Below are 15514 nucleotides of genomic sequence, written 5' to 3'. Positions count from 1 at the left end.
GAAGTGTGCTGGGGCCTGTGCTCACTGGTGGCACGTGGAGGGGTGGGGTCACAGCCCCAGAGGCCACCTAGGTCCTAAATAACCTGTGGATGAGAAGCTGGGGTGGGTGAACAGAGCCTAAGAGCCCCTTCGCAATTGCCTGTTCACCTAACTCACACTCATGAGCATCCACTGTGGGCCAGGCCGTGAACCCTACGGTCACTGCCCTCTAAGAGTGGCTCCTGCCTGTACAATTCCTACTACGTGCCAGGTGCTGTCTCATTTGCCGATGACGTGGGGTACTATTATCCAACACCCCATGGTACAGGTGGGGAGACTTGTCCAGCATCATGAGTGGTCAAGGATTCAACACCAGTTCAGTGACCCCACGTTCTGGCTCCTAGCCTCTCAACTGCCTCCTAACATCCTGTCGTTAGAGCTAATAAGCTGGTTTCGAAAGAAGTGAGCTCCCCATCATTTGGAGGAATGCAGGCAGATGTTGGAGGACTCCGAATGGATGCTGGGCAGAGACGAAATCTTTCTGACCACTTTGACCTTTGAAGTTGGCTCTCCCTGCCCAAAGGACCCCCACAGGACATGGTTGTAACAGTCATATCCGGGTGACCCAGGTCTCCTGACTCCCAGTTCAGTGCTGTTTTGGTCCCCACGTTGGGCAAGACTGAGGAACCCCTTCTCATAGGTTTTTTAGCACTTTGGGATTTCACAGGGCCTGACCCATTTCTGGGCAGGTTGGAGACAGAGCTGACTGTCAGACCTTGAGTTCAAGTCCTGGCTTCGGACTTTCCTGGTTGTGTGCCTTAGGGCAAATCGCATCAATTCAGTTTACCCGTCTTTAAAACGGGGAGGAGAGGGGCACCTGGATGGCTCAGTCAGTTAGGCATCTGACTCTTGATTTCAGCTCAGGTCATGGTCTCATGGTTTGTGAGTTCAAGCCTTGCATCGGGCTCCGTGCTGACAGCACAGAGCCTGCTTGGGATTCTCTCTCTCTCTCCTGCCTTTCTGCCCCTCCCCCACTCACATGCACACATGTGTGCTCGCTCGCTCTCTCTCTCTCTCTCTCTGGAAAAAAAAACTTTAAAATGGGGATGAGGGGCGCCTGGGTAGCTTAGTCGGTTAAGCATCCGACTTCAGCTCAGGTCATGATCTCGCCGTCCGTGAGTTTGAGCCCCGCGTCGGGCTCTGTGCTGACCGCTCAGAGCCTGGAGCCTGTTTCAGATTCTGTGTCTCCCTCTCTCTCTGACCCTCTCCCGTTCATGCTCTATCTCTCTCTGTCTCAAAAATAAATAAACGTTAAAAAAATTTTTTAAATAGATATATAAAATGGGGATGATAATATTTTTGCGAGGATTAAATAAGATATTCTGTACAAAGTACATGGCACATAGTAGGTGCTCAGTAAACATACTCTCTTACTCTTAAGCTGGGCAGTAACAAAACTATTTCAAATGGTCTCCAGCTTCTGCTTTGAGGCCTTTGTTAGAATAAAGACCCTGGGTCTGAATCCTGCCTCCTCTGCATGACCTTGGGTGGGTTATCTAATAGCTCTCTGCCTCAGTTTCTTCTATCTGTAAAATGGGACTATGTCGGTAATCTGTCTTGGGTTGTCATGCCATAAACAGTCCCAGGAACACCATGAGTGCTCAAAAAAAACGAAAGAAAAGAAAAACAGTGAGCTTTTAGCATCATAAAACTCCTACTATGTGCTAGCCAGGCCTCCTCTTTTGCAAATAACACCCCATTGAATCCTCACCCCTGGACATGAAGGGCTGAGCTGGATGCAAACACAGGTCTCTGTGGCTGCAGTCGCACCACCCATAGCCACTGCCTCTGTGCTGCCTCAGGCATGATTCTGGGGCCAAAGCTTAGAAAATCACATGGGCTTTTGCAAGGAGCCAGGATGCCACACTGCCACCACCATCCCCAGACCACCCGAGGTTCCTTAAAGCTGTTGACCTCCACAGCAGATCAATTCCAAGCTCATGCCTGGAAGCCTGAGAGGGGAAAGGTGGTTGAGCTGCATTTCAAAGGCCTTCTGTGGCCCTCTACCCCGTGCCCAAAGGTGCGGTCGGTTCCCCCGGGGATGGGTCCTCCCCTGGCCAGTTTGGGCCATAGCCTCTTCCTGCAGTGAGACAGTGCCCTCTCCCGTGAGGCTGTAGGGACTGATCTTCCGGGGGAGGCTTTCCCCCCCTGCCTTTTTAATTTCCTCTTCTGGCCTCAGGCTGTCAGCGCATTATTAAGTTCTGGGGAAGTCAGGAGCCAGCAGACAGAACCCTTGTGAGAACCCCTCCCTCAGGCTGAGAACTACGCCCTTGGTGCTGTGTCCCCACCTCCACTACCCACCCCGCCCCAGATCCATCCCAGGAGCCTGCCTTCCCTGGGGATTACGCTGTCTGGGTTTCAGGGTCCATAGCTACAAACAGACAACCTTCATTCTGTGGGGTTTGGACTTGAGACAACATGTGTATACAGTCCGGGTAACAATAGGAAACAGATGATTCCTCCAAACTGAGCACATGAAGATGAATTTAATAAGGGTGCTATTGACCAAGGCAGGGTGGGGTGGGTGGGGAGAAGGGTGCAGCACCCCGCGGTTGTAATAGTGGGGAGCCGGGAACTGTTGCCTGCCCCAGTCTGATATGGGAAGCAAGGAGAGGTGGCCAGAAGGGACTGGCTGTGTGAGGAAGGTCCCCAGACAGGAGCCGTGACTGCTGAGTGTCTTCCTAAGGACTTTGGCTGCTAGTTTTCTGTCTCCTCTGAAATGCCCCACTGCAATGTGAGCATGCCTGAGAGTAGCTTGGAAAGCTTGATCAACACCCCAGAGTTGCTGCCTCCGTGGCTTCCGAGCATCTGTATCTCCAGCCGGTTCTCAGCTGGTTCTGGTGCTGGTGCTGGGGCTGCTGGGCCCTGTGTCAGCACCACGCTTGCCCTGTACCTGTCCTAGCTTGTCCTACCTTTTGGCTCTTTGGACCGAAAGGTCTTCCAGGGCAGGACTGTCAGACTCCATCCCTGCTGCTCTGTGCACCCCGTGTATCTGGGCCTTTGTCCCGCTGAATTCACCGGTGTTTGAATGGTTTGCAACTTGTCCCTGTTGACTATCGCCCAGATGCACCCATGCTGTATCTTGGCGGTCCCTAAGTGGCAGCTGTCGCCGAGATGGAGGTCAGCATGCAGGTTTATTAGGGTGTGCCTTTGGGATTAACACCCAGCGGAGCCAAGTGAAGCGAGCGGCGGTGGGCCAAGGGAGAAGATGGGTCACGAGGCTTTCATGGAAGCCCCGTGGGGAGTTGCCAGCTTGCTGGCTTGGCCCTTCACACTGTCCCAAGTTGGGGGCAAGGATGCCAGACCTTCACAGCCTACACGTTCCCATCACCGGATGGTGGCCTCCGGGGAAGCAGTGAGACCTTGGAGGAGGCTCTCCCTGGGGCTGAAGGGATCCCTGTCCTTTATGGGACTGGCAGCTGAGGGCTCTCCAGGAGCCCTCCTAGCAGCCTCCAGTCCTGAAGCGGTCTGTGTGGCACATTGTGGCACCTGCCACATCATCAGAACCTGCCCACGGAGCCAGGGAGGGGACAGAGGCTTTCTCGTGGCCGCCACTGCCCTTCCTTCCCTATCCCTGAGTCCTGTGACCCCTCGACCCCCGGCCAAGAAACCCTCTTGGATCCCTCAAGTACACAGAACCCCCAGCGAAGACCCCTGCCCATGGTTTTGCCTACAGCTGAGTTCCGAATCTTAGTTTTGTTGGGCCCAGCCATCCTGTGACACGGACAAGCAGAAGTCCCCCAGACCCTGTCCTGGCTCGTGCTGAGATGTGGAATAAACGCATCAGTGCTGTTATCCACCACTTGTGGTGATTACAGAGTCCTCCAGGCCTTCTGGAGAGAGGGAGAGGAAAAGGAAGGGATTGTGTCTTCTGTCATGTCCCTGAGGCCGGCAGTCCCAGGGAGTACATCTGACTCCTGTTTCTGGGGCAGAGTGTGGTGGGTAGAGGCTCCCTTTGGAGTCAGATTGACCAGCATATAAACCTCAGCAAGGTGACCTTGGATTTTCTGATGCCCTTGGCTAGGTAGTAACCAATACCTCTGAACTTGTCTGTCAAGCGGGGTGGCGGTGGCCACCTGGGAACTGTGTTGTGAGGATTATGGGGGGCCGGCCCCATGTCTCAGCTCAGGCAGCCAAAGCAGAACACCACAGATGGAGTGGCCTAAACAGACATTGATTTCTTGCAGTTTGGAGGCTGAGAAGTCCAAGGCCAAGGTGCTAGCCCATTCAGTTCCTGGCGAGGGCTGTCTTCCTGGCGTGTAGATGACCTTTTCCCTGTGCTCTTCTCCTCTTCCTCTTTTTTTAAGGACCCCAATCCCATCCTGAGGGCCTCACCTTCATGACCTCATCCAACCCTAATTTCCCCCCAAGGGCCCCACCTGCAAATACCATCACACGGAGGCTGGGTTAGGGCTTCAGCACGTGAATCTTTGGGGACACAAGCATCCAGTCCATGACACCGTGTATGCTTAGCCCAGTGCTGTGCATTTAGCAAGTTGGAGCATTATTATTATTTTCAAAGACAAGCCATTGGCTGAAGCTTCTAGAATAGCATCAAGAGCCTGGGTTGACACTCTGCTTCGGCCTCCTGTTCACTGTGTGACCTCGGGTTTGTGGCTTAATCTCTCTGATCTTAATTCTCATGGTGTGAGAAATCGGTATAAAAGTAGAACCATGGGGTGCCTGGGCGGCTCAATGAGTTAAGCGTCCAACCTCGGTTCAGGTCGTGATCTCATGGTTCGTGGGTTCAAGCCCTGTGTCGGGCTCTCCACTACGCTCAGCATGGAGCCCGTTTCAGATCCTCTGTCCCCCTCTGTCTCTGCCCCTCCCCTGCTTGTGTTTTGTCTCTGTATCTCTCTCAAAAATAAACAAACTTAAAAAGTTTTTTTTTTAAATAAAAATAGAACCAAGCCTCACAGAGCTGTGGAGAGGGTATAGTGAGTTAATAACATAGGTAACCCTAGAACTAATTCATCACTCATTCATTCATTCATTCATTCATTCATTCGCTGGCACAGAAGAGCTCATTCAGAGGGATACGGATAGTGAGGATACGGATGGTGGGAGTATCAGTCTGCCCTGGCCGCCATAACAAGGTACCACACACTGAGTGGCTTAAACAACAGAAATGTATTTTCTCACAGTGCTGGAGGCTGGAAGTCCAAGGTCATGATGTCAGCAGGGTTGGCTTCTGCGGGCCACGAGGGAAGGCTCTGTTCCCGGCGTTCCTTGTGGATGGCCCTCTTCTCCCCGTGTCTTCATGTGGCCTTCCCTCTGTAGTGGTCTGCGTCCCAATTTCCTCTTATAAGGACACCAGTCACACCAGATGAGGCCCCACCCTCATGACCTCATTGTAACATAATTACCTCTGTAAAGATCTTGGCTCCAAATAGATCACATCCTGAGGTCCTAGGGGTTAAGCATGTGATTGGAGGGCAGGGACACGGTTCAGCCCATCACAGTTGGGGAGGTGAAGGCATCCTGGAAAGTGGGAGTTGGGTAGGTCTTTGAGGCCAGAGGGGTAAACTGAGGCCCCTCAGGGCAGTGCCAACCTGAGCACACCTACTGGTTGGTAGCACAGCCAGAACTTAGAGCTTAGGGATTTTCCATCCCGGCAACCTTTTGTGGACGGAGCAGGTGGGTCCTGGCGGTGACTGCACTAGCCACGGGGGGGGGGGACGCGGGCAGACGGCAGGGCCCCTGCGTCACAGTCACTCTGGCAGGCGACAGGCAGATGGCCCCCTCCGAGGGGCAGGCGGACATTGGCAGGAGGGCTACAAGCTGCCTGAGAGAGGGCTGGCCCCTTCGAAGAGCTGGGGCTGGCCCTGTGTGTGGGGTGGTCAGCTGCGTTAGCGCTCCCCCCCGTGCTGTCCCCTTGTGTGACACCAGGGCGGGCAGCCTGGGCCAGGCCAGTGGTACCAGACATTCTCACGCAGGATCAATGAGTTGGAGAAACACACTCCTGTGTGTTTCTCCTTGATCCCACACTATTCCTGGACGATACCGCAGACACCAGAGGTGTGTGGGTTTGCTACACCTCAGGCAGTTCTCTGACACCAGCTGGGTGGCCGCCCCTTAACCGAATTCTGACGCTAGCTGCCTGGAGTCAGTGTCAGGTCCCACAGGTTAGGGGCCCCAGTCCTGCAAGACTGTCTCCCACTTGAGGTGCAAGTCTCAGATTGTCACCTGTACTTCTTTGTTGGTTTTGTTTATTTATTTTTGAGAGAGACAGAGAGCGCGTGTGCACAAATATGGGGAGGGGCAGAGAGAGAGGGAGACACAGAATCCAGAGCAGGCTCCAGGCGCTCAGCTGTCAGCACAGAACCCAATGTGGCTCACGAACTGCAAGATCATGACCTGAGCTAAAGTCGGACGCTTAACCGACTGAGCCACCCAGCTGCCCCACCCCCTGTACTTCTTGATAGCCACATACTGGGGTTCCCCTAGCCCCCTCCTTAGGTTTGATCATTTGCTCATAGGAGTCAGGGAAACACTTAGGTTCACCAGTTTATGACAAAAAGGTACGATACAGGACGCAGATGAACATCCAGATGGAAGAGGTGCGTAGGGCAAGGTCTGGGGGAAGGGCGCAGAGCCTCCGTGTCGTCTTGTGACGCCCTTCCGTCACCTCCATGTTCGGCAGCCTGCTCTCCAAGCCTCATACTTGGGGATTTTTATGGAGGCTTCATTAACACAGACATGGTGAAGAGTGAACTCAGTCTGCCTCCCTGTCCCCGTCCGCGAGAATGAGGCATGGCGCTGAAAGTTCCAAGCTTCTCATCATAGCTTGGTCTTTCTGGTGACCAGTCCCCATCCCGAAGCGATCCAGGCGCCCGCCAGGCATCACCTCATTAGAACAAAGCACATTCCTCTCACCCAGGAGAGTCCAAGGGATTTAGAAATTGTGTGTCAGGAACTGAGGTCAAAGGTCAAATGGTAGACTAGAAGATGCCCCTAGCGCTGTGATCACTTAGGAAATTACCAGGGTTTTAGGAGCTCTGTGCGGGGAACTGGGGGCCAAGACCAACAGGTATATGTTTTTTTATTATTTCGCGGTCAGCAAACTGTTGCCCAAAGGACAAACCCGGCTCTCCACTTGGTTTTGTAAATAAAGTTTTATTGGAACACAGCCACGCTCATTCATTGGCATACGGCTGCTCTCCGGATCCAAGGGTGAAGTTAAATACTTGAGACAGAGACCAGATGGCCAGCAAAGCCAAGAATGCTTACTCCGTAGATCTCTACAGAAACGGTTTGCAGACCCTTGTTTTTGTGCTTCTGTGTCTATAGTTCTAGGTACCAGGTTCACCCCTGGAACTTCCTTGTTGTGCTGAGAACAACAGTGTCTGCTGAGAACCCGCTTCCTGGTTCACAGACAGCTGTCTTCTCTCTATGTCCTCACATGACAGAAGAGGGAAGGGAGCTCTCCAGGGTCTCTTTCATGAGGTCACCAATCCTACCCATGACCTCATCACCTCCCACAGGCCCCGCCTCGTAATACCCCCATCACACTGGGGATTAGAATTTCAACATAGGAATTTGGGGGGAACTGAAACATTCAGTCCATTGCAAGGAGTGTCCTCCTCAGAGCCTCAGTTTTCCCCCTCTGTAAATGGGGAGACTGTTACCCTGAATTGTTGGGATGATCCCATGGGGCAAGGCAGGCAGGAGAGAACTTCACAAAGTGCCACACTCTCGGGACTTATTCTCTCCATTCTACCTGCTGATAGCCTCCACCTTGCTGTGCGGGCAGCATGGAGCCTGGAGCCTGCTTCCCCCTCTCTGACCCTTTCTCTTTCTCTCTCTCTCTCTCTCTCTCTCTCTCTCTCTCTCTCTCAAAAATAAACAAAATTAAAAAAAAGTCAACTGCAAAATATTTATTTACATTATATTAACACATAGTATCCACACTTGTAAAAATTGTGGTAAAATACATAACATAAAATTTTGCCTTCATCATTTTTAAGTTTGGTAGTGCTGAGTAATTCACATTGTTGTGTGGTCAGTCTCTCTTCGTCTCACAAAACTACAGCTCTGTACCCGCTAAGTAATAATTTCCCTTTCTCTCCTCCCCCCAGCCCCTGGCAACCACCATTCTGTTTTCTGTCTCTATGAACTTGCCTCCTCTAGGCACTGCTTATAAGTATTTTGTCTCTTTGTGACTGGCTTATTTCACTTAGCGTGACATGTTCAAGGTTCACGCATGTAGTGGCAGGTGTCAGAATTCCCTTCCTTTTTTTTTTTTCTTTTTTAACTTTATGTGTATATTTTGAGAGAGAGAGAGGGATGGACAGGCAGAGGGAGAGAGAGAGAGAGAGAGAGAGAGAGAGAGAGAGAGAGAGAGAAAGAATCCTAAGCAGGCTCCACACCATCAGTGCAGAGCCCGACACAGGGCTCTATCCCACAAACCATGAGACCACGCCCCAAGCCAAGATCCAGGGTCGGACACTCAACCAACTGAGCCACCCAGGTGCCCCAGAACTTCCTCCCTTTTAAGGCTGAGTTATATTCCCTTGAATGTGTCTGCTACATTTTGTTTATCCATTTGTCCATCAATGGACACTTGGGTTGTTTCTGCCCTTGGCTGTTGTGGATAGTGCTGCCGTGAACACGGGTGTGCAAATCTCTCTTCAACACTCTGCTTTCAGTCCTTTGGGGTATATACCCAGAAGAGAACTGCTGGATCAGATGCTGATTTTCTGTTTAATTTTTTGAGGACCTGCCATCCTCTTTTCCTTAGGAACCGCACGATTCTACGTGCCCATCAGCAATGCACGAGAGTTCCGATTTCTCCATATGTGCACTCACACTTGTTATTTTCCATTTTTCAATAGGAGCCATCCTAATAGGTGTGAGGCAGTCAGTATCTCATCACGGTTTTGATTTGCACTTCCCTGATGATGAATGATGTTGAGCATCTTTGCGTGTGCTTCTTGACCGTCTGTTTATCTTCTCTGGAGACGTGTCTGTCCAGGTCCTTTGCCCATTTGGGAATCAGGTTGTTTTTTGTTGTTGAGTTGTAGGAACGCATCATACAGTCTAGACATTAGCTCCTTATCAGATACACGATTTGCAGGTATTTTCACCCATTCCATGGGTGTTGCCTTTTCACTCTGTTTATTGTGTCCTTTGATGTACGGAAGTTTGTTTGTTTACTTTGACGTGGTCCAGTTTATTTCATGTTACTTTTGCCTGCTCTGCTTTTGGTGTCACAGCCAAGAAATCGTTGCCAAATCATGGCGCTTCTCTGCTATGCTTTCTTTGAGGAATTCTGTAGTGTTCGCTCTGGTATTTAGGCCTTTGATCCAAATTGAGTTGATTTTTGTGTATGGTACAGGTGAGGGTCTCACTTCATTCTTTTCCATGGGGACATCCAGTTTTCTCAAGAGCATTTGTAGGAGACTGCTCCCCCCTCAACACTGAATGGTCTTGGCATCTTTGTCAAAATCGTTTCATACGTACTGATAGACGTGAGGGTTTATTTCTGGGCTCTCTGTTCTTCACCACTTGTATTTATGCTGGTACCTCAAACTATGCTAGTATTTTTATTACCATAGTTTTATAATGAAGTTTGAAGTCAGGAAATGCCAAACTTCTAGCTTTGTTCTTCCTTTTCAAGATTGCTTTGCCTATTCATGGGAGTCCTTATGACTTTTAGGATAGATTTTCCTTTTTCTGCAAAAAAAAACCCAAAACCAAAAACAAAAAACAAAAACACCACGCCAAAACAACATCAACAAAATGCCATTGGGATTTTGATGGCGATTACACGTAGATTGCTTTGGGTTTTATTGACAACAATATTAAGTCTTTCGATCTCTGAACACATGGGAAGCCTTTCCATTTATTTGCATCTTTAAAAAGTTCTCTCGGGGTTCCTGGGTGGCTTAGTCGGTTGTGCATCCAACTTCGGCTCAGGTCGTGATCTCACAGCTTGTGGGTTCGAGCCCTGCATCGGGCTCTGTGCTGACAGTCCAGAGCCTGGAGCCTGCCTCTCTCTCTGTGCCCCTCCCCTGCTCATGCTTTGTCTCTTTGTCCTTCAAAAGTGAATAAACATTAAAAATAACAACAACAATAATAATAATAATAATAAAGTTCTCTCAGCAGGTTTACTGTAGCTTTCAATATACAGGTCTTTCACCTCCTTGGTTAAGTTTATCCCTAAGTATTTTATTCTTTTGGATGCTACTTTTTTTTTTTTAGTGTTTCTTTATTTTTGAGACAGAGAGAGAGAGCATGAGCAGGGGAGGGGCAGAGAGAGAGAATCCGAAGCAGGCTCCATACTATCAGCACAGAGCCCGACATGGGGCTCGAACTCAGAAACCGCGAGCTCACGACCTCCACTGAAGTTGGACGCTTAACTGACTGAGCCACCCAGGCACCCCTGTTTTTGATGCTATTGTAAACAGAATATTTAACATTTTGTTTTAGGATTGTTCATCAGTAGTGTTTAGAAATACAGCTAATTTTCACGTTTGGGTTTTGTATCCTGCAACATTGCTGAATTTATTTATGGCTGCTAACAGTTTTCTTGTGGAGTTTCTGGGGTTTTCCGGGCATAAGATCAACCGAGATCATTTTACTTCTTTCTTTCTGATTTGCATACCTTTGGCTTCTTTTCCTTGTCCTAATTCATCTGGCTAGAGCTTCCAATGCTACGTGAAGTAAAAGAGACGAGCAGAGGTGTCTTTGTCTTGCTCTTGACTTTGAAGGAAAAACTTTCAGTCTTCCACCATCGCATGGGATGGTAACTCTGGGTTTTTCATACATGACTTTCATACGTGACCGGTAGTTTCTTCCTGTTCCTAGTTTGGTGAGAGTTTTTATGATGAACGGGTGTTGAATTTTGCCACATTCTTTTTCTGTATCAGCCGCGATGTCCATGTGGTACTTTTCTCTTCGTTATGTTAATGCTGGTGTCTTGCGTTGGTCAGTTTTTGTGCCTTGAACCCTCGCTGCATCTTAGCAGTAAATCCTACTTGGTCATGGCGCTTGTGGAGCTCTCCGGATCCTGCCGAATTCTGTTTGCCAGTGTTTTGTTGAGCCTTCTGACGGAGTCACTCTTTGGAGACATTGGTCTCCAGTGTTCGTGTCATGACTTGCTTGGCTTTGCTTTCCAAGGTAATGTCGGCCTCATGCAATGTAAGTATTCCCTCCTCTTCCATTATTATTATTATTTTAGAAGAATTTGAGGAGGATTGGTGTTAATTCTGATTTTTGTCGAGTCTTTCTTTCTCTCTCTCTCTCTTTTATTTTTTGCTCTTAGTCAGTCTGGCTTAAAGGTTTGTCAATTCTGCTGATCTTTTGGAAGACTCAACTCTTGGTTTTGTTAAAACCTACCCTTGTATTTCTTCTCTTTCTTTTGTTTATCTCTGCTGTGACATTGCGATGACCTTCCTTCTGCTAGCTTTGGGTTTTGTTTGTTCCTCTGTAGTTCCTCGAGGTGTCAAGTTAGACTGTTGATTGGAGACCTTCCTTGTTGTTTGAACATAAGCACTTCCAGCTGTAAATGCCCCTTGTACCCTGCTTTCTTTACATCCCCTGGATTTTGATACGTTGCCTTTTCCTTTCCATTTGTCTCAAGATACTTGCTGATTTCTCTTGTGATTTCTTCTTTGACCCGTTGGTTGTTGGAGGCTGTGTATGGTTTGGGGCACCTGGGTGGCTCAGTCAGTTGAGTGTCTCTCTCTTTTTTTTTTTAAATATAATTTATTGCCAAACTGGCTTACATACAACACCCAGTGCTCATCCCAACAAGCGCCCTCCTTAATGCCCATCACCCATTTAGCCCATCCCCCCACCCACCTCCCCTCCAGCAACCTTCAGTTTGTTCTCTGAATATAAGAGTCTCTTATGGGGGCACCTGGGTGGCTCAGTCAGTCGAGGGACTGACTTCGGCTCACGTCATGATCTCACGGTTCGTGAGTTCGAGCCCCACATTGGGCTTTGTGCTGACAGCTTGGAGCCTGGAACCTGCTTCAGATTCTGTGCCTCCCTCTTTCCCTGTCCCTCCCCCACTCATGCTCTGTCTCTCCAAAAATATATAAGCGTTTAAAAAAAAAAAAAAAGAGTGTCTTAAGGTTCAGGTCATGATCTCACAGTCGTGGGTTCAAGCCCCGCGTCAGGCTCTGTGCTTATCAATTTGATGGGTGTTCGAGAGCAGCCACTGTGGGGACGCTGGAAGTAGGGGAATTTTATTCTCCTGAACAGGTTACTGTTTCAGCCAGAATAGAGAGACCAGGTGAGGTTTTAGGCAAGTAACACTGCAGGCACCCTGTGTGCCAGGCTCTGTGCTCAGCACATGGTGTGCATTACCTTGTTCAGTCTTCCTGCAGCCCCATGAGGCAGGTGCTGTTCCTATACGCCCTTCACCCAGTGAGAAAACTAAGGTTCAGAGAGGTGATGTGATTTGACTGTGGAAACACAATCAGTAGCCACAGTGGCCAGGATATGGCAGCTGGAGCTGAGATGGGGGGAAAAATAAGTCCTAAGCCAAAAGTCCAGCCATGGCTTCCTAGCTTTGTGGCCTTCAGTAGGCCAGTTTGCCTCCCGACCCTCAAGTTTCCACACCTGTAAACAGGGCTGATTCCAGGGGTTTGGCTAGGTAGTTTTCAGACTTGGAAATGCTGCTGGCGAAGCCCAGCTTAGAGCTCACTTAGCTCAGAGGTCAGCGCTGTTCACGGGGTGAGTGCTGACTCGGTTGTGTGGGGCAGACACTGCAGGGCATGGCCAGGATGCTCTGAGTTCTGTTTTCCCCTCCAGGAGGCAACTGCAAGGAAGGGGAGAGGGGCATGGAGAGCCTGCGATCGCTCTCCGGTGGGTGCACTGCTGAGCTGGCCTGGCTGAGGCCGAGTAGGCCACGGGGCAGCCAGGAAGGGAGCGGCTGCTCATGGAGGGGGTTGGATTCAGAACTGCTCCTGTTACCCCATGTCGCAGCCCTGGCGATGCAGAGCTGGGACCGGCCTTTGAGGTCATCTCTCTTGGCCTCCTCAACCTCAAGGTGGGGAAACTGAGCCTCTAGAGAGGAGAAATGCATGGCTAAAGCCCCATGGTGACGCTGGGCAGACTGGGGGCCAGAATCCAGCAAAGCAGAAGGGTGTTCAGGCCACTGGAGAGTCATCTCTGTGAGCAGAGGCACAGCTGCCCTTTCAGCACTTGTGTCCCTCACTCTTGGTGCATCAGGGGCGCTCAAAAAAGATTTGTTGAGCGTGTGAGGATAGTAGGAAAACACACCCCCAGGGAGTCAGACAGCCTGGAATTTGGTGTCTGCTCTGGGCCAGCTTTACTTCTCTGGGCAAGTTTGCTTCACTTTGCTGAGCCTCGGTTTCCCAAATTGAGATCACAGACCCAACTGGTAGGTGCCTGAGCAGGGATTGGAACCCAGAGCTGCTAGATTCCAGGCCTGATTTATCACTATACCTTCCCGATTCTTTTATATACTTGTTTCCCCTTCCTTCCTTCCTTCCTTCCTTCCTTCCTTCCTTCCTTCCTTCCTTCTTTTTCTTTCTTTCTTTCTTTCTTTCTTTCTTTCTTTCTTTCTTTTTTTCTTTCTTCCTTCCTCCCTCCCTTTCTTTCTTTCTTTCTTTCTTTCTTTCTTTCTTTCTTTCTTTCTTTCTTTCTTTCCCTGCTTCCAAAAATATTTATTGAGCACCTGCTATGTGCCAGGCACTGTTTTGGTCTCCATGGATACAGAAGTGAACAAGATAGGTGAGGCCCTGGCCTCAGGGAATTTATATCTTAGAAGAAGGTAATAGTAAGCAAGTAAACAGGACAGGAATAGCATATGTACCCAGAAGGGACTGTAACGAGGTGTGAGTGGTGTCAGGGGAGGGCTGTGTCAGATAAGGGGCTCAAGGAAGATGACATTTCGTGTGACACCTGAGAAGAACCAGCCAGGCAGAGGGCCTGAAGAAATAATTCAGTAAAACATGATGCTCTCACAGGCCCCAGGCCTCAGACTTACAGAAGGCTCCATGAGGAGGGCATGGAAGGAGAGAAGTTATCAAAGCACCCCAGATGGCCTCAGAGGGCCAGGAAGGACGACACGGCCCTTGGGGATGACCGCACCCTGGGTCGCGTTTGGGTCTCCTCGTCCAACTGCCTCTGCCCTTGCAGGTGAAGCAGATCATGGAGGAGGCAGTCACACGGAAGTTCGTCCACGAGGACAGCAGCCACATCATCTCCTTCTGTGGTGAGTCCGTGGACCCTGACCTGGAAAGGGGCTTTTTTCTCTGTGGGCTGCCTTGGGGGAGTGGTGTCTTTGTGCAAGGATTCTCACACTGTGTTTTGACTTTGTGACTCTGAAGTTATTTTTGGATTCCCGGGGGTCTCTGTGAGGGAATTTGGAACCACGGAGAAGTCGAGAGAAGAAAGGAAGAATGGCCTGTGTACCCAGCAAGAGTTAGTCACTGCTGACGCTGGAGGGACTGCCTTCCCCTCATGTGGGCTCAGTTCACGGCTACCCATCCCCCTAGTGACGTTGGTCTCGCATCTGACGACAGACTCTGCACCCTTTCCTCACCCTGCCTGTGGCTGTTGCCAAATGAAGGGGGAGGATGGATGGGCTTTAAAGACATAGGGAATCGGGAGCCATTGATCCATCCTAAGGGATCATGTCCAGCTGGCTCAGCAGAGGAGGCAGGCCTAGGGCTCGGAGCTTAACTTGTATCCTTGAACCAGCTGTGCTCACAAGATTCCAGAAATAAATAACCGTGCTGCCAGGTTCTTAACTGTCCTTCCACAATGGCTACAGACACATGTTTTACGTGTCCCCACAGTCAGGGTTCAGCTTCTAATCCATGTGTATGTATAAGCAGGAATGTTTCTTTCTGCCTGAAAACCTTTTCATTCCATGACTGGAGTGTCTCGCAATGGAGGACGTGCTGTATCTCCCCTCTCACGCTCTTGGCTCCGAGGAGAGGCCAGAGCGAGGAGACCTGGTCGGCCCTCAGCTTCATCCAGATGGCTGGAGGCACTACCCATGGGAGCACATGCTGTGACCTGGGAGCCCACTGCTATCAGTTTAGCCCCTTTGCAGCCAGGCAGACCTGGGTTCAAATCCCTCCTCTGCCATTTGTTTGTTGGGTGACCTTGGCAAAAAAGAAAAAAAAAAAGAAAAATTAAGTTTATTTGGAGAGAGAATGTGTGGGCAGAGAGAGGGCAGAGAGAGAGGAAGAGAGACAGAGAGAATCTCAAGCAGGCTCTACGCTGTGAGCACAGAGTCTGATGCGGGCCCCGAACCCACGAACCATGAGATCATGACCTGAGCTGAAGTCGGACGCTTAACCGACTGAGCCACCCAGGCGCCCCCAAATTTCTTTTTAAAGTGAGATATGTTTATTTAAATTACATATATATGTGTGTGTGTGTGTGTGTATATACTTGTATGTGTATATATAGGTGTATATATATATATATAAGTCTGTATGTGTACATGTGTATATACGCATAAATGTTAACATGAGAATGTATATAT

General features: G+C 49.8%; 1 protein-coding gene across 4 annotated transcripts in view; it reads left to right on the top strand.

The window, feature by feature from the left end:
* The window catches only part of SGSM1 (small G protein signaling modulator 1), a 102010-nt gene that overhangs the window by 17223 nt on the left and 69273 nt on the right, over positions 1-15514 (top strand). For all 4 annotated transcript variants that reach the window (XM_042910442.1, XM_042910445.1, XM_042910443.1 and 1 more), the window contains exon 3: positions 14155-14230. In XM_042910442.1, coding sequence (XP_042766376.1) covers positions 14155-14230 — 76 coding nt within the window. The remainder of the gene's footprint in view (positions 1-14154; positions 14231-15514) is intronic.

This window comes from Panthera leo, chromosome D3, assembly GCF_018350215.1.
Source record: "Panthera leo isolate Ple1 chromosome D3, P.leo_Ple1_pat1.1, whole genome shotgun sequence".
In the NCBI taxonomy this organism is placed as follows: domain Eukaryota; kingdom Metazoa; phylum Chordata; class Mammalia; order Carnivora; family Felidae; genus Panthera; species Panthera leo.
Note: the sequence above shows the minus strand (reverse complement) of the source record. Positions and strands in the feature narration are given on the sequence as shown.